At 37.7% G+C, this 19,036-nt stretch overlaps 1 protein-coding gene across 2 annotated transcripts in view; it reads right to left on the bottom strand.

Annotated features, from left to right (window-relative positions):
- Positions 1 to 19,036, bottom strand: part of LOC150094569 (integrin alpha-9-like) — an 806,800-nt gene that overhangs the window by 152,865 nt on the left and 634,899 nt on the right. For both annotated transcript variants that reach the window (XM_090411876.1, XM_090411877.1), the window contains exon 22: positions 8,322 to 8,426. In XM_090411876.1, the coding sequence (XP_090268002.1) occupies positions 8,322 to 8,426 (105 nt within the window). The remainder of the gene's footprint in view (positions 1 to 8,321; positions 8,427 to 19,036) is intronic.

The following is a 19,036-nucleotide window of genomic DNA, read 5'->3' as shown; positions in this document are numbered from 1 at the left end:
ACCTCTTGTTCTCTCTATTACATGCTGCCGAAGACATCTGTCCCTCAAGAATTCTAGAAATTCCATTCCCTTATTACTACATGCATTTTCCTCTTCCCAGCTTATAGTGCTGTAGTTAAAATCTCCTATAACAATCATATTTCTTGCACTTGCCAAGCTGCCTAAACATCTCCTGTTCCCCACCCTCTGTGCTCCTTGGCTTGTAGCAACACCCCACTAAATATCCTGTCTTGCCCACTTCTACCTCACACCATATGCTTTCAAACCATAAGTGTCACTGCCTTCCAACGCCTCTACTCTTACAGGACGTAAGTCAGCACTTATTATAAGCGGTACTTCACCACCACATTTTCCCTTCCTATCCTGCTGAAAAATGCTGTACTCTGCTACTTCTATTTCTCGTATTATATCATCTTCCATTAACCACGTCTCGGAGATCCCAATAATATTTGGCCAGTCTGATGCCATCAGTGTCACCAATTCATCTCCTTTATTCCAGATATGCCTGGCATTAGTATAAAGCATAAAAATGTCATTGCTTCTATACCTATTATTATCTCCTACAGAACCTTCTGGTTGCAATGTTACCTGATGTCATCCCCCTTTTCACAAGCACCCATTCCCACAAGAAGCCACCCCTGCTACCATCCACCCTGGGAATTCTAGTTTCCCTGCTTTGACACACCAACTCATTCTGAAAACAGCAATCTCTCCAGATGTCTACGTCTTCCTTCATTCAAATGCCAGCAGTCTCTTGCATACGCTTCCTTTCTGTCCTCAAATGCCCTCCAAGCATCCACGTATTCCAATCCTCTCTTCTGACACATTCTGGCTATTATTCTATTCACATCTTATGCCTATCTTTGTGTGTATTACAATTTTTGTAGTGTATTCCAGATGATGTATTTGTGACAGAGACAAAATATTGGAACTATTAAATGTGTTTAATTATTTCAGTGTGCTGTTTTCAATTCATTAATCCTAATAAACTAATCCTAAATATCCGTTTGCTCGTAAATAAATGTATCAGCTATTTAAGCACAATTTTAAGTTTTTAGTGATCATCGCAAATTGAGATTCTCTGTTGCTCAGTTGATATTGATAATGCTCATAGTTTGGAAAGACCTGGGTACGAATCCCATCTAGAAATCAAAGAACCTTTATCATGAATTTTTAAAGGAAGGTGAATTATCCAGTTTCATAGAGGTGGAAGTGCTTTTTTCTCCATGAAACTTGGGTTTTTCATCCACAAAACAGGCAAAAAAGGCCAGGAATACATGCCATTTACAGAAATAGCAATTATACAGATTGCAGTTATACAAATTATATAGATTGCAGTTCATCACTTAGGAGAGACTATAGTCTCTCCTAAGTGATGAACTAAGATTGGATTAACCTAAGATAATACAGATTGGACTAACCTCCTATGAGTATTGGTAGTCATGTTTTTTAGTTTAGTTTAGTTTTTTCTTCTTTTTTGACTTTTTGACTTTAATTTTTAAGCATGGATGACAGTAAACAAACCAAACTTCTCCCAAAAATTAAAAAAAAAAAAAAAGTCAAAAATGACCTTGCAATTTTTTTTTTTTTTTAAATAAAAAGATAAATTGTGACACCTCCAAGGAGTCCAAGTCCAAAGACTCATCAATGGAGGGCACCCATCTCCACTACTCAATCCACCAACTGCAGCAACCCGCATGGTCTATACCAACTCCATCTACTGTCCACCACCACCATCATCAGTAGTATTTTCACAAACAGTCATGCCCACGGTGGGATTTGAACCTGCAGCCTTTTGGCTGGAGAGTGAATATGCTTTGAATTGGCTAGAGGGACCAGAACAAGAGGTCATCCCTGGAAGGTGAATAAAGATGTAGTTAGTAGGGGGTGTGAGGACTGGCCTGCTAACCACTCAGCTAACCAGGCCAGTCCTCACACCCCCTTTTAACTACATCTTTATTCAACTTCCAGGGATGACCTCTTGTTCTGGTCCCTCTAGCCAAGTGCTGAAACATTTCTCCTGCATCTGTCCTATAAAACCTTTTTAAGCAACTTAAATGTTTTTATCATATCCCCTCTTTTTTCTCCTATCAACCAACTTTTGCAATCCACACATACCTTCAATCTATTCTCATAGGGAACATCCCACAAGCCACTTACCTCTGAATCCCCTTCCACTGCTTCCTCATCCCTAAGAAACCCAAGGGACCAGGCTAGCACACAGTAGTCCAGATGTGGGTGTATCAAGGCGTTATAAAAAGGAATGACAACTTCCTTAATGAACAAATTAAATTATGTAAACCATGGAATTATAGTCATCCAAACCTGATCTCCTGCTTTTGTCCAAACCTCAAATTGGTGCCACAACAACTATAGTTTCTCCTAAGTGATGAACTGCAATCTGTATAATTTCTTCTGTCACAAGAATGGTATTTTAGTGGAGTCTGATATCCCTTGCCAGAGGATAACTGATCTTGACTTTCTGTAGATTAAGATTTCCTCATAATGTATCATTCATCTGCTATCTTTACTGCCTACCCATTTCTGAAAATCGTTCTGATTTCTTATCCTTGAAGCTTGATTTTCTGCAATCCACTACCTGAACGGTGCATTGTTCTCGATGAATTGAATGTGTACTACTCCAACTGGCTTTATTTTTTTCTATTTTCACTGATGAAGTAGGAAGAGAAGATTGAGGTATTTGCTGTAAGCAGTGACTTAAAGCAAAATTTCCATCTACCAATCAGAATACTCCATAAAGCGTAACTAATCAAAAAGTGGTATATGGGCAATATCAGTGTGCAAGCTTTAGGGTAACCAGCAGTGTTTCACAAGGATCAGTCTTTGGTCCACTGTTATTCAATGTGTACATTAATGACATGGAGGATTTGACAGGCAACATACAGCTATTTGCTGATTATGCAAAGATAGGTTAGGACTGGCATACAGAAATGGGTTAACAGAGAATCTGTACCTTGCAATAAATAGCAGGGTTTTGCTAAGGGAAGGTCATGTTTGAGCAACTTTCTTATATAGGGTAATCAGGAATGCAATTAACATGCAGTAGTTGCAGAATGATTTGAATAGGCTTGAATTGTGGGCATGGGAACATGGCTGTTAGTTCAATGTTAGTAGATGTAAAGTCATCCACTTCAGTAAGATTAGATATTATTATAACCCCAAGACCTCATGGGGTCAAAGACTCATCTGGGAGGTCCTTTTATCACACACACATCTCATCATACTGTGTTTTAAACACGCTCAAACTCCTTGCAGACACCACACTCTCAGGCAAGGCATTCCAATCATTCACAACTCTGCACGAATAAAACCTGCCTCTCACTCCCCTACTCACACCCTCTTTATACAGTTTCCAGGGATGACCTCTGGTTCTCCCCTGATCTCCCACTATTCTCTGTAGAACTTCTCCACCATTGATCTTATAACAATCCCTTACCAACTTGTAGGTCTCTATCATATCTCCCCTCTTTCTCCTCTCCACCAGACTCTGCAAATTACATCTTCTCAATCTTTCCTCATACTCAACATTCCAGAGGTCAGAAACTACCCTTAGTTAGTCGCCTTTGGACCCTTTCCAACATCTCCTCATCCTTCTGAAAACCAGGTGACCAAATCTGGGCACAATAGTCCACGTGTGGTAATCAAAGCCTTATACAACGGAACAAGAATCTCCCTATTTCTACACGTCAGTGTCCTCCGCATCATTCCCAGAAGCCTTTGTGTTGTCTTCACAATTTTGGCGATGTGCCCCCTAAATTTTAGATCCTTATCCACTATCACCCCCAGATCTCTTATTTCCTCTACCTCCAACAATATATTCTCACCAAGCATAAATTCTGCATCCCATCTTTGTTTTCCAAATTTTAAAACCTTACATTTTGCAACATTGAACTCACATCCCCATTTTCGTGCCCAATCACTCGATTTATTCAAGTCTTCTTGCAAGGCCACAACATCTTCACTACTCTTTATGGTTCGTCTCAACTTTGTATCATCTGCAAACAACTGAATATCTCCATCCAAATCTTCACCAATATCATTAATATACAAGTTAAACAGTAATATCCAATGTCATATTATATTGGTGGGATTATGCTAGAAGAAAGTGATCCGACAAGGGATCTGGGAGTTTTATTATTATTATGTGACACCTCCAGGGAGTCCAAAGACTCATCGAGGGAGAGTGCATCAACAGCATTGAATGATTGAAACTACTAACCACACTCAAACCTTCCAACTACTAACCGCACTCAAACTTGCTTAACTTTTTTTTTGCGAGCTATTAGTAGCAGAGACTCTACCAACCTTTGCTGGCTTTAGTTTTAGTACATAGGAAGTCCAAGGGCCATATAGCAACGCCTGCAAATACAACTCAGAGGACAGTTAGAATACTGAAATAAACTGTGACATGTAAAGATAAGGATGACTCTTTACAAGGCCTTGATAAGACCTCACTTGGACTATTGTGCATAGGTCTGGTCTCCTGGTTGCCATGGTGAATTTGATACAGTGGAGAGAATGCAAAGGAGAATGTTAAAAATTATCTCAGGATTAAATTATGGAATACAGAATGTTCATGACACCTCCAAGGAGTCCGAAGACTCATCGCGGGAGGGCACCTATTGTCCGACTTTGTCTCCACCACTACACCGATCCTCTGCTACCAATTATCTACATCAGCACCATCTACTGCCCACTACCACAGCTAGTATTTTTGTCTGTGAATTGCGTGTGTTCTGAAGGGCTGATTTGTCTGTATGTGGGATGAAAAACCCGAGTTTCCAGGAGAAAAAACCCTGTTACCTCCGTATGAGATCGACTAACTCACCTTCAATTGAAAAAGTCCACATAAAGATTCCTCCTGTCATGACGAGAATCGAACTCAGGCTTTTTCTAATCAAAGATTCTTGAAGATAGACTGAGAATTTTGAACTGTAGACAGTAGCAAACAGCAGAGAGAGAGAGAGAGAGAGAGGAGTGATATGATAGAGACTTACAAACTTCTGAAAAGGTTATACAAGATATCAATAGATGGACTTTTTCATTTTCTGGAGGTAGGGAAAGGATGAGAGTGCATCTCTGGAAGTAAGAGTGAATGCTATCAAAAAGCTGGTGAGAGCTGAATTTTCATTCATAGAGTGATGCATGATTGGAATTAATTGTCATTGGAGATGATGAACGTAGGTAGTGTGAATGAATTCAAGAACAGATATGGCAGCTGCTGTGGGTGATATGTGGCCTCCCTCAATGATTCCTTGACTCCCTGGAGGTGGCTCTTAATGATAATAATTATTCATCCTAATTATTAGAAATGATTATTTATGATTGTGTTAAATTTTACAGTGGAACATGTATATATAATAGCAAACGGTCCCTCCCCTCAACTTTCTAATGCAACCAAATAATTTGGCATCTTGTATATAACAATTTCTGATAATAAGAAGAGTTAACTGTGGAAGAGTATATTTACCTTTCATTCTCTATTTGTTATGTCTGTATCAAGTTCAATCCTTAGTAAATTACTCATGCCAACTCAGAGTGATTTAACTTTAAATTAAAAATACCTGATGCTAAACTATCCAACTTGCACATTTGTATCCCAGGATTAATCAGGGATACAAATCTAAATTATAAATGAACTCAATAACTCATTAAACACATTAACAGATTGAGTCTTCATACATCTTTATAATGAAAATAAATCTTTAATTTACAAGAATATATATTTCTAATGCTATTTCTTTTGAAATAGCATTAGCTCCTAAACATTTAAATATTAACCAAAGTATTAACTTGTCTGAATACATCCTAGCTTTCATCAGTCAAACAGGTTCACATGAATATGTAAACGTGCAGAACTTTAGAACAATTAGAAATAATTTAAAAAAAAACACCAGTCTCTTCTGTATAACTGCATAACAGTTGTCAGCATTGTTAGTCATTACTGTTTTTGTCTACTAATCCTGTGCAATTCGGATGAAACCTCATGTCACTAAATAAATGTTATCAACTTATTCTGGTGTTCTGCCTTATAAACTTTAATCAAATATATATATATAAATTCACTTTACCTTAACTATGCAAGTGCCAATATAATCTTCAAATCATAACAAGAAAAAAAAACACTTAAATGTGCACAACTTCCTTTCAGTCATGTAATTTAACAGCTATTATCCTTTATGGATAAAATTTCTGGAATTTTAGTCTCTTGTCCCTTCTATAGAACTTTTATTTCTTCTCAAATTAATACAGGAGAAAAAACTAGCACAAAATTTGCCTAACAGCAACACAAGTCAGTCAAATTCTACCTGCCTCTTAATATCACAGAATACCGAAAAAAAAAACACAGCTTGATTTTATCCAAAGCACCTCAATAACGTCACTTTCTATATTAACTTAACAAGAAACTCCACTCAAGAAACTACAACCAAATCATTAACTTTCTTTATGAAAGTATCAATATTCTTCATTGAAAAAACAACTAAAACCACATCAACAGCTTCAAATCCTTTTCAGACAGAATCCAAAATAAAACAATCTTTACTGAATAGATTTCTATATGAACTGGGGAGCAATAAAGTTCCTTTCAAGTTTTAATTGAGTTAAAGCATGCATCAATGACTACAATAAATTTCACATCTCTGTTTTAAATCTTCTCTAAGTCTTCCATTTCTAACTTCTCTTCAGTCTTCATATACTAAAGACACAGGAACTTCATAATTCTTCCCTGTTATGTTACTGCCTTTCCTTCCTGCCAAACAACTGAGTGAAATCTGTTAACATTATTTTTCACTCTAACATATACTTTGAAATATAGTGACATAACTTTTACTCAGTCCATCAATGTGCACCACCATTACTGTTTTCAGTGCAATGGCTGGAAATCATGATAAAGTTATTTTCATAGTGTAGAAAAGTTAGTTTAATTATAATTCTCTGAGAAACAAGCAGAATTTATAAAAGTTTTTAATTTCATAGGATTTAATGCTAAGGCAAGTTCACTTAACTATTCACAACACAAATTATAGTGGTAACTTTTCCTTCTTTTGTAAGTGATGATATAACGATTTTTTTTTTCCAACAACATATGCATCTTGAACAGCATCAACATCTTATACAAAATTATAATCAATCTTTAATATCTAATTTAAATACATTTATACTTAAGCAAAGACTTCAATAGCGAAAAGAATAATCAAAACCACTTTGCAACAAATACAAAAAGAAATAAATGTTCAACTAGTTTTATAATCTTCTTTATTACTAACCTCTTAACTTTAATTCAGTTTTATAGTTTCAATTTTTAGGATGTCTGAATTTTAATACAAATATCCTACATAACCCTATTTCCACAGGATCTCATCTCTACATTTGTCAGCGAGTGTGTTCTCTACCCTCTCCCTTTTGTGTGTGTGTGTGTTGGGCAACCCTAGTTTATCCAAGAGGGAAGTTCTAAATGATTATTGCATCTTGGATAGAATTCAAATAAAGAATTAGAATTTTCTGCATTCTGATTTTGGGATATCTGCTAAATTTTATCCAAGAACATATAAATAAAATGGCAAAGGTCTCAAAGTGCTTTCTAATTTTAAAAAATAATTAAGCTAATGTTGAAGTATTTAACCTAGTTTAAGAGTTTTTCAAGAATGTAATTCCAGTGAACTGAAGTTGGTTATGAAAACTTGTTTTAAGAAGAGCTGAAATCAAGGATAAAAAAAGTAAAATCGCTAGACTAGTTAGCCAAGCAATTAGCATACTTGCTGTGCCTAACCAACAAGTTATTATTATCATTCAGGACTCCATGGAGTCAAAAGACTCATCGTGGGAGGTCCTTTCTAAGAAACACAGTCTATCAAGACTCACTGAGGGGAGGTATATCCCCCTGAGAAACACAGTATCATACCACTCCTTAAACTCATTGACCGTTCTCGCTCTCACCACTCCATCAGGCAATGCATTCCATGGTTCAACTACCCTCCATACAAAGAAACCACTCATTGTGGTTCTGAATCTTATTGAATGCCTTTAGGTAGAGAGAGAGATGAATTTCATTGCCCATTGTGATACCACATCCTGCTTGCTTGGACCCCTGAAGTGGCATGACAAAATTCCATGTTCAGTCTCTAGTGTAGGGGTTAAAGATTAAGTAAAAATAAAGAAAAGAAAAATAAAATTTTAAAAACCTCAACTCACTTGATATTACAGACTATAGTTTTACAACCTTTTCATAGATGGAAGTCACATAAAAAATAAAAAAAAACTGTTTCAGAAAATAAAATAAGTTTATTAATATTTTTTACCTGAACCAAAACATGCAAAAATTCTGAACTGCTTTCTTTGAGGTGAGTAGGAAAACACAAAGTTGCTCCAATAGACTTTACAGGACTTGGAAGATGCTTTGTAATCTAGTTAAACAAAAAATATAGGGAATTACATGTGCTACACATTGTCATTATTATTATTTTTTTTAAATTCATGAATGAAAACATGTTGGGAAACACATGAAAAAAGTTGTCACAATGTAGCTGTGGAAAAAAGATACTTTGGTTTATAATTAGTAGTGGCGCTAGTGTCCTTGGTAAATGTGGCGGTCGAGTTAAGCTAGTCTAGAAAACGTGTTTTTAAAGTTAAATATAGTGTGGCTTTTTGTCACAAATTGTGCTAAAATTGTGCATCGGTTAGAAACAAGTGTCCTTCAGTGGTATTATTGTTTAGAACTGTGTTGTATATATTGTGTTTTCACTGCCGTTTGTTTCACTATATCAACGTGTAAAGATGGCGTCCAACAAGAAACGTACGTCAGCAGCGTGCAGGACTTCTACTACTACACGAAAGGCTGGCTCAGCGTTAGATTTTTCGCAATGGATGCGTTGCGGAAACTGCTACATGTATGCACCGAAAAATGTGAAGGATCTGTGGTCGGTCTGGCAAAATGAAAAGAAAGAAAATGTCGACGTATGTGAGAAGTGTCGGGATAGGCTGGAGCGTTTAGGAATGGAAGCTGACATCGGGGAGTTTATGAAAATGAAAAATGACCTTCATCTTCTTCATGAGGAAGTGGAAGTGATCGGTAAGGAGATATTGCAAGTTAAAGCTGAGTTTAATGTGTTAAACAGAGAAATTAGGACTATAGAGATTACTTTAGCTGAAGTAACTAGAACAGGATTACATATGGGTGAGTCTTTGGTGAATGATTCAGTAATAAATAGTATGGGAGTGATTGGGAGTCAACATAATAAAACCACAAGTGGCCAAGAAGAAATGAGATGTAGTGAGAGTAGGGGGGTAAGTAATAGAGAGTTGAGTAATGAAGCTGGGAGAGTCATGCTGAATAGTGTAGAGAATGAGTCCATGAGTGTGAACTTGAATGAAGTTAATAGTGGTAAAATATATGGTGATTCTATGATTAAGGGTATGGAGAGTGGTATGCATGAGGAGTGCTTGGCTGATGGTACAATAGAAACAGTGGCTTTAGCAATAAAGAGAGGGCATGAAACAGACAAGATGATAGTTATGGTGGGTACGAATGACCTGAGAGGTAGTATAAATCGGGTAGGAAAAGATTTAAGAACATTATTAGATATTGTGAAGAGGAAAAGTGTCAATGGGAGAATAGTGTGTGTGCTGCCTCGTTTTGACAATTACGAGTTAAGTAGACGAGCAATGATAATGAATGATATGATTGCAAGAATGTGCAGAAAAAGAGGTCTGGAGTTTGTTGATGTTTGGAGTGTGTTTGAAGGAAAAAGGCAGTTGTATGCTAGAGATGGACTGCATCTTAACATGGAAGGACATAAGAGATTGAAGAAGTTATTGTTTTCTGAACAGGTTGAAGTTATTGGGCAGGGAAACTAATATTGAAAAGGTTGAGTGTAAGAGAGAGAAACTTTAGCACTGATTGTGTATTTATTGATCCTTATAGGCAGAATAAATTGCAGAAGAGAGGGAAAAAAAATCGGCATAGGACTACGGTAGTTAGTGACTTATATATCAGTTCTAAAGCCGGTACAAGATCTAGAGGGAATTTGCAATTTTTGTATACCAATGCTAGAAGCATTAGAAATAAGAGAGAAGAATTGTTGGCATTAGTCAGTGAAATCTCACCAAAAGTTGTAGGCATTAGTGAAACTTGGCTGTCAGCAGAAGATGTGGTCACTGGAATTGAATGGGATGGGTACAGTATTTTCAGGGAGGATAGAGAAGATAGAACAGGAGGAGGAGTACTGTTGATGATAGCTGATGTGTTGCAGCCAAAGAAAGTAGTATATCATGATGATAGACATGTGAATGAGAGTTCATTTGAGGCAGTCTGGTGCGAAATAGGGACCAACGCAACCAAATATACAGTTGGATGTTGCTATAGGCCAGGGAGTACAGGGGGAGATATTGAATTCATGCATCAGCAACTTAGTGCAATGAGTGAAGGCTTAGTGATTATTATGGGGGATTTTAATTATGGTGATATCAATTGGAAGGAGGAAATATCACGTAGCAAAAAGGAAATGGAGTTCATACATCTTCTACGAGATAATTACTTGAAACAGCACGTAACTGAAGGGACACGTGGTGTGAGAGTGTTGGACCTGGTTATTGGTTCAGAGGTTATATGCATAAGTAAGGTGACCTCGTTACCTCCAGTTGGTGAAAGCGATCATGTGGTATTGACTTGGGAGGTTGCAAAATCTGTGGATTTTTCTATTAAGAAGGGGTATGTACGAAACTACAGGTTAGGCAATTATAACAAGCTTCGGAGTGAGCTTGCAGCCATCCCATGGCAGAACATATTGCAAGGGAAAGATGTTAGCAGTGCTTGGGATAAAATCAGCGGGTATCTGAGGAAAGCAATATCAGATTGTGTCCCCATGGTCAGGAGGTCAAACAAGGCAGGCATTAGATGGATGAGCAGTAGTATCAAGCTTGAACTACAAAAAAAGAAAATGTTATGGAGAATTTACAAGGAGAAGGGCGATCAGGACACCCATGAGCAGTACAAGGCTCAAGCTAGGAAGGTTACCAGCATAGTAAGAAAAGCTAAATCAGATTATGAGAAGACCTTAGCCAAAGAGATCAAAGGTAATCCCAAAGAGTTCTTCCGCTATGTGGCAAGTAAGAGGAAGAATGACTTCGGAAGGATAACCTTAGTGGGTGCTGATGGTATTGAGGTGACAAAATCAGATGTAATAGTCGAGTTACTGAGTGATCACTTCTCAAAAGTCTATCACCCAAGTGAGGATATCTCTATACCTATAGCAATACCTAATGTGAGAATTGAAGCTAAAGAATCAGAGGTATTAAATATATTGCGAAACTTAAATGCAAACACTGCGGTAGGCTTAGATGGAATATCAGCTCGGGTGTTGCGTGAATGTGCAAATGAATTGTCAACCCCTCTTACCTGGATATTTAATTTAAGTTTGAACTCTGGTATGGTCCCTAGGGAGTGGAAGTTAGGCAAAGTGGTTCCTTTGCATAAGGGTGGCTCTAAAACTGCAGTATTGAATTACAGACCAATCACCATCTCAGGAGTAGTGGTAAAAGTATTGGAAAAGTTGGTTAAAGACAAAATTCAAGAATGGGTGGATCAGGATATGATACTCTATAGAGGCCAACATGGTTTTGTTAAAGGTAGATCCTGCCTTAGCAATCTATTAACTATCCATAATAGAATAACATCAGAGTTGGACAAAGGAACTGGCTACACAGTGGTACTTCTGGATTTTGCTAAGGCTTTTGACAGGATACCCCATAGAACACTGTTACGCAAATTGGAGCAGATGGGAATGGATATTAAATTGGTGATATGGATAGGAGAATGGCTCAGGGAGAGATACCATAAGGTGGTGTATGGAGGAGCCGAGTCCAGAATGAGGCAGGTGACCAGTGATGTGCCTCAGGGCTCTGTGCTTGGGCCAATGTTGTTTAATTTGTATATAAATGATATAGGAAACGGCTTAAAGGGAGATATTCAGTTGTTTGCTGATGATGCAAAGTTGTGTAGTGCAATAAAAAATCAAGCTGATGTTGAAAGTTTGCAGGAGGATTTAAATAAGCTGGTAAAATGTGCAAAAGAAAATGGATGTCAGTTCAATGTGGAAAAGTGTAAAGTCTTGCATTTTAGGATTAAAAGATTACCAGCTGTGTACTACATAGATGGAAAGGTACTCCAAGAGATTGATGAGGCTAGGGACTTAGGGGTATTGGTAGATAAGGAGATGAAGTTCAGAGGACACATTGCTAAGGTGTCCAAGATTGCACATAGGATTACTTGGTTGTTGAGGAACACACTGACATCCAGAGATAAAGAGGTTATTATTCCCCTTTATAAAGCATTGATACTTCCACATTTGGATTACTGTGCTCAGGTCTGGTCACCTGGATTCCTTGGAGATGAGGAGGCTGTGGAGAGGGTTCAGAGAAGAGTGACCAAGTTGGTGAGTGATATAAAAAATGCTCCCTATATTGATAGATTGAGAGCTTGTGGATTGCAGAGATTGGTTGATAGGCGAAGAAGAGGGGATATGATAGAAACATTCAAATTACTAAAAGGTTTTTATAGGATTGATGCAGGGGAAATGTTTCAGCTGTGTGATAGTGATGGAAGAACAAGAGGTCATCTCTGGAAATTAAAGAAGAGTGTGGTTAACAAAGGTGTCATAACAAGGTTTTTTGCCTGGAGGGTGGTGAATGAGTGGAATTCATTGCCTGACTTTGTTGTGAGCTCTTCATCTGTAAATGAATTCAAGAAGAGATATGACAGATATTGTTTTGCTAGTTTGGGTCTCCCGCGATGAGTCTACTGATTCCATGGAGATACCCGTAATAATAATAATAATAATAATAATAATAATAATATGCATAGAAAATAGTAAAAAGATATTATTATGTGACACCTCGAAGGAGTCCAAAGACTCATCGAGGGAGGGCACCTACTCACTCTTTATTTCCACCACTCAATCCACTAACTACAGCGAACCACGTCATCTACACCAATGCCATCTACTGCCCACCACCACTAGTATTTTCACAGACAATCACAAACGTCCTGTGTCGATGGTGGGATTTGAATCTGCAGCCTTTTGGCTGGAGAGCAGATATGCTAACCACTTGGCCAATCAGACCAGCATGTTTGAAGGAAGTAGTAACATACTGCATGTGTGGAGTCAGAATTCAAGTGGGAATTATATATATGAGCAGCATAATTAAACAGGGACCTGGATAGAAAAAGAAAAGTTTTGTCTACTAATGTGTCACCAAGTATTAGAAATGTCACCTTTTTCTTTTTAAACAGCATTGATTTTAATGATAAAATTAAAGATCTGTTTGTTTGACAATATATTCTTTATGATTCTTTATGTAGTTTTCCTATTCCTCAACATACCACTTCAAGAAACACTTCATTTCCTATAAGCTGGCTTCCCTAAGGATATTGTTAACAAATTTAAGTTCACATTAAATGCTAGCTATTTCATTTGCAAAAAGAAGTTCTACAAACTGAGGAATGGCCAAGGTTAGTCCTATCTCACTGGGAAAGTCAACTCTATGGTACCATTTTCTCAACCTTATATCTGGCTTTACTTTGCATTGCATTACATCTTTGAAGTTCACATGACCAAACTGCAAATATATTTTTGCAGTTTGGTCATGCTCAGAGACTGTTATTAAAAACATATTTTCAAGAATAAATAATAATTTTATTATTAAACATGGCGGCAGCTTTGTCATTCCATGACTTAGATTTCAGTTGTTTTGTTAAATGGGAGATGTGTTATATGTATTCTTTTGATTACATAAATGATTTGTGGATGTTTAGGGTGGATGGAAGGTGTGTGTGTGTGTGTGTGCGAAGTGTGACCTGAATGAGGAATTGATGAATGCAAATATGAAATTGATGACAGAAAGTGTTAATAGCGAGAATGTCACGGAGAAAATGAGTGCACATTCGAAAGAGAAGGATGGTGTTAAAGAGAGGCGAAAGAATGTTAAAAAATCAGTAAAAAAGAAAGTGATTTAAAAACAGTACTGGATGTTAATAAGGACGAAAGTGAGGCGAGAGTGGCAGAAGGAAACGAAATTGAGAGAACGAATGAAACTGGAAATGGCATGATGCAGGAATCAAAAGTGGAAAAAATCGAAAGAACGAATGATAGTGAAAGTCGGACACAAGTTAGGCTGAAAGTACTGAAGCACAGAAGGATGAATGAGAGTGAAAGTGAGAAAAGGGTGTCGAGAGCTAGAAAATTAGAAAGAATGAATGATAGAGAAAATGTGACGTGAGATTCAGAAGTTGAATTGGTTTGGATGAGCAAAGAGATGAAATAGATGTGGAATGAAATTAAGAAAATCTGGGTAAAAACTATTAAAACTAATCATGATGGTGCGAAAGAGTTAAGGAAAGATGAGTGAGTGGCATTATATAGCGACTCCATTATTAAGGATGTGCTGGATGATAGCATGCACAAGGTATGTTTTCCAGGTGGTAAAACGAGTAGAGTTGATTGAGGCATTGGATATGAGGAGGGAGCGAGCAAAGGAGTTAATGGTATTAATCGGCACAAATGATTTGACAGAGGACAAAGAGCAAGTCAGAATGAATGTCAGAAGGCTGCTGCTTAGAAAGATAAAAGAGAATAGTGTGACAGGAAGGGTAGTAAGCGTGTTGCCTAGGTATGACTGTGGTGAGATGAGGTGGAGAGCAAGGATTATGAATGATATTCTGGATGAAATGTGTGAGATGGGAGTAGAATTTGTTAATGTGTGGAAGGAGTTTGAAGGAAGAAGTGAACTGTATGGGAATGATGGACTGCATTTGAGTGGTTATGGTGTGAGTCACTTGGAGAGACTGTTGCTGGAAGGTAGAGAAGTGAGTAGAGTGAGAGAGAATGAATCAGATCAAGCAGGAAATGATGTGGAAGAGCAGGAGAGTAAGACAGGAGAGATTGAAAAGGTGGTTATGAATGAGGAAGTGAGTGGTATGAGTATAGAACATGAGAGAATGAGTGTGCAAGAGAAGCAGGGAAACATGGAGGCTCAGGGTGGACAGGGGTACACAGCGTGAGAAAGGTGGATGCTCCGAGAGAGGAGGTGAGAGCATGTGCAGACAGGAAAGAAATGGGATGACCTGGGATCAAGAAGAAACAGTTGGAATTTGAAAGGGTTTTAAAATAAATAAGCAGGAAGGAAATTGGCCACAATCAAACATGGAGAGATCACATCGAGTGAGTGGTATCAGTGGAACTAGCTGTAGATCCAGAAATGAGCTGTTGTGTTTGTATACAAATGCTAGAAGTATAAGAAACAAGGCAGATGAAATGGTTGCATTAATTGCGTCTGTTCACCCTAAGATTGTCGGAATAAGTGAGACATGGTTAGAAGAGGACAACATTCTGACAGGAATAGAGATGGAAGGGTATGATGTGTTTCGTGAGGATAGAAGGGAGTGAAAAGGGAGGGGGAGTGCTATTGATGATAGAGAAAGAGTTATGTCCATACAAAGTAGAGATGCAAGAGGGAAATAGTGGCGGTGGTGTTGAGGCAGTATGGTGTGAGATAGAGGTGAATAGAATCAAATACTTGGTTGGATGTTGTTCTAGACAGGTAATGTGGATGATGGCAATAATGAAATGTATAATCAAATTAGTCAAGCAAATAAGAAAAGGATTATCATTATTGGTGATTTTAATTATGGCAATATAGACTAGAATGATGAGATAGCAACTGGAAGTAAAGAAAATGAGTTTTTTGAGTTTTTGAGGAATAACTACCTCAGACAGTATGTAACAGAGGGCATGTGAGGATAGAGGGTCTTGGATTTGGTCATCTCATCAGAGGATGTAATTATAAATGAGGTGTCAAATCATCCACCAATTGGTGAGAGTGATCATGAGGTGATTACCTGGGTGGTTGCCAGCAGTGTGAGGACCTCTGTGAGAAAAGAGTATATATATGGAACTACAAGTGTGTGTGGGGGGGGGAGCATGATTATGAAGAGCTCAGGAGACAGCTTGCAGGTGTAGCATGGAATGAGGAGTTAGCTGGTAAAGAGATCAATGCAGTTTGGGGGATTTTCAAAAACCATCTAGTAGATGCAATGTCTAAATGTATTCCAAGGGTGAGAAGGTTAAATAAGGTAGGTATGATATGGATGAATAAAGAGATTAAGCATGCGATACAGAGAAAGAGGGGATTGTGGAGGCAGCATAAGAGAAGTGGAAATAGCCAATTCCATGAGGTCTACAAAGACCAGCGAAGGAGGGTGACTTGGTTGGTGAGGGTAGATAAAGAGAGGTATGAACAGCAGTTAGCTAATGAAGATAAAAAGAATCCTAAGGAGTTCTTTCGATATGTAACCAGCAAAAGAAATAATGATTATGGAAGGCTGACATTGATAGGAGAAAATGGCATAAAGACAGCTGTTGCAGAATGTGTGGTGGAGATACTTAATTAGCAGTTTATAAAGGTCTTTCAATCTTGTGAATGTGACTTCATGAAGAGATTGAGAGCAGAAAAATATGGGGAGGAGATACTGACTGTAAGGGAGCAAGAGGTGTATGGGGAGTTAAGTAAACTAGATGTTAATAAGGCTGTGGGACTTGATAATATATCACCGTGTATTCTGAAGGAATGTGCCAGTGAGTTGACACCTGTCTTGACATATTTTTTTAATACGAGTCTTGCACTCGGTCAAGTCCCTAAGGAGTGGAAGGAGGGCAAGACTGTGCCACTTCATAAAGGAGGTGATCAAACTTAAGCATCAAACTATAGGCCTATCTGGGTGTCAGGTGTTATGGTTAAGTTGTTGGAGAAGCTTGTGAGAACTAGGATCCAGAGTAGGGGTGACAACAATCGTATTATCTTTGATGGACAGCATGGATTTGCTAAAGGGAGGTCATGTTTTAGTAATCTACTTACTTATTACAATAAAGTGACTGCTTCCTTGGACAGAGGAGAAGGATACTGTGTATCCTTCTCCTCTGTCCAAGGAAATAGTCACTTTATTGTAATAAGTAAGTAGATTTCAGAAAGGCTTTTGATAGAGTACCTCATGATAAATTGATAGTCAAACTAGAGCAGTTGGGTTTGGATATTAGATTGGTGCATTGGATTGGAGACTGCTATCTGATAGGTATCAATAAGTTGTGTATGGGGGAGCGATATCCAAGAAAAGGAAAGTCACTAGTGGAGTACCTCAGGTGTCTGTTTTGGGGCTATTACTGTTTAACTTGTGTATCAACGATATAAGTGAAGATTTGAATGGAGTTATTCAGTTGTTTGCAGATGATGCAAAGTTGGGACGAACCATGAAGAGTAGTGAAGATGTTGTGGCCTTACAAGAAGACATGAATAAATTGAGTGATTGGGCACGGAAATGGGGATACGAGTTCAATGTTGCAAAATATAAGGTTTTAAAATTCGGAAAACAAAGATGTGATGCAGAATTTATGCTTGGTGAGGATATAATGCTGAAAGTGGAAGAAATAAGAATTCTGGGGGTGATAGTGGATAAGGATCTGAAATTTAGGGACACATAGCCAAAATTGTGCAGACAACACAAAGGCTTCTGATAATGATGCAGAGGACATTGATTTGTAGAAGTAGGGAGATTCTTGTTCTGTTGTATAAGGCTTTGATTAGGCCACACATGGTCTATTGTGCCCAGATTTGGTCACCTAATTTTCAGATGGGTGAAGAGATGTTGGAAAGGGTCCAAAGGCGATTGACTAAGGTAGTTTCTGACCTCTGGAATATTGAGTATGAGGAAAGATTGAGAAGATGTAATTTGCAGAGTCTGGTGGACAGGAGGAATGGGGAGAGATATGATAGAGATCTACAAGTTGGTAAGGGGTTGTTATAGGATCAATGCTGGAGAAGTTGTACAGAGAATAGTGGGAGATCAGGGGAGAACCAGAGGTCATCCCTGGAAACTGTATAAAGAGGGTGTGAGTAGGGGAGTGAGAGGCAGGTTTTTTTCATGCAGAGTTGTGAATGATTGGAATGCATTGCCTGAGAGTGTGGTGTCTGCAAGGAGTTTGAATGTGTTCAAAGCATGGTATGATGAGCTGTGTGTGTGTGTGTGTGATAAAAGGACCTCCGAGATGAGTCTTTGACTCCATGAGGTCTTGGGATAATAATAATAATAATAAAAAACATGAAATTCTTAAAATGTGATGTTTCATCTTGCTTGCCATATGACACCAGCCAGAGAGTTCTCTGGAACCAAACCAGGATTCAGCTTTATCGACTGTTCCTTGAAAGACATGTGAATCTCTATGACATTATCTAAATTTCACTCTGATTGCATTCTTATCTTGAAGTTTGGGAAGTAATTACAGCATACTTCTACTTTTATGACCTAATAGATTTGTGACCTCCATTATTAAGTGAGCCAAATTGAATCAAACTCTAATTTCCTGTAAGCTTTGTATAATGAACGGAGATTACAGTTTGAATTATAAAATATACCACATCAAAACTAAACTAAAATATGGATATTGGGTATAAATAATAAATTGATAATTGCATTAAGTTATAAAAAAGTGAAATTGTAAACAGGATTTACCATTCAGAGCTTCTTCAAATAAAAATCTATATGCAGTTTCTTCAGAACTAAAGAGTGATTTCTTTTCTTCAGAAGAATAAAACCTCTGAACTAAGGAAATTTCCCTGTAGTATGAAAAGGCATTCTGTGTCCAAGGCCCTCAAGCTCTATTCAAAATATGGATCATCAGTTTCCAAATTTTTGATACTGGAGTCAGTAATTTTTTTTAAAGCTTCTGTAAGTCAATGTAAATGAAGGGCAGTAGGTTCTTCAGTTTCTTTGATAATTCTTTACTATGCCATTTCAATAAGTTCTTCAATGGTAAGCTTCTTTTTATGATATTCACTAAGAGTAGATTTGCTTGAATGACAAATATCATTTTATCTTGTATACATTTGTTTTTAAATGTAAGATGTGGTTCCTCTACATGTTTTGCTGTCTATATGACTAACAGCATCGTTGGGCGGTTGCTTAACATAA

Source organism: Typopeltis vanoorti, chromosome 22, assembly GCF_054136105.1.
Source record: "Typopeltis vanoorti isolate ZY-2024b chromosome 22, IOZ_Tvanoo_1.0, whole genome shotgun sequence".
NCBI lineage: Eukaryota > Metazoa > Arthropoda > Arachnida > Uropygi > Thelyphonidae > Typopeltis > Typopeltis vanoorti.
This window is presented reverse-complemented; position numbering and strand designations above follow the sequence as displayed.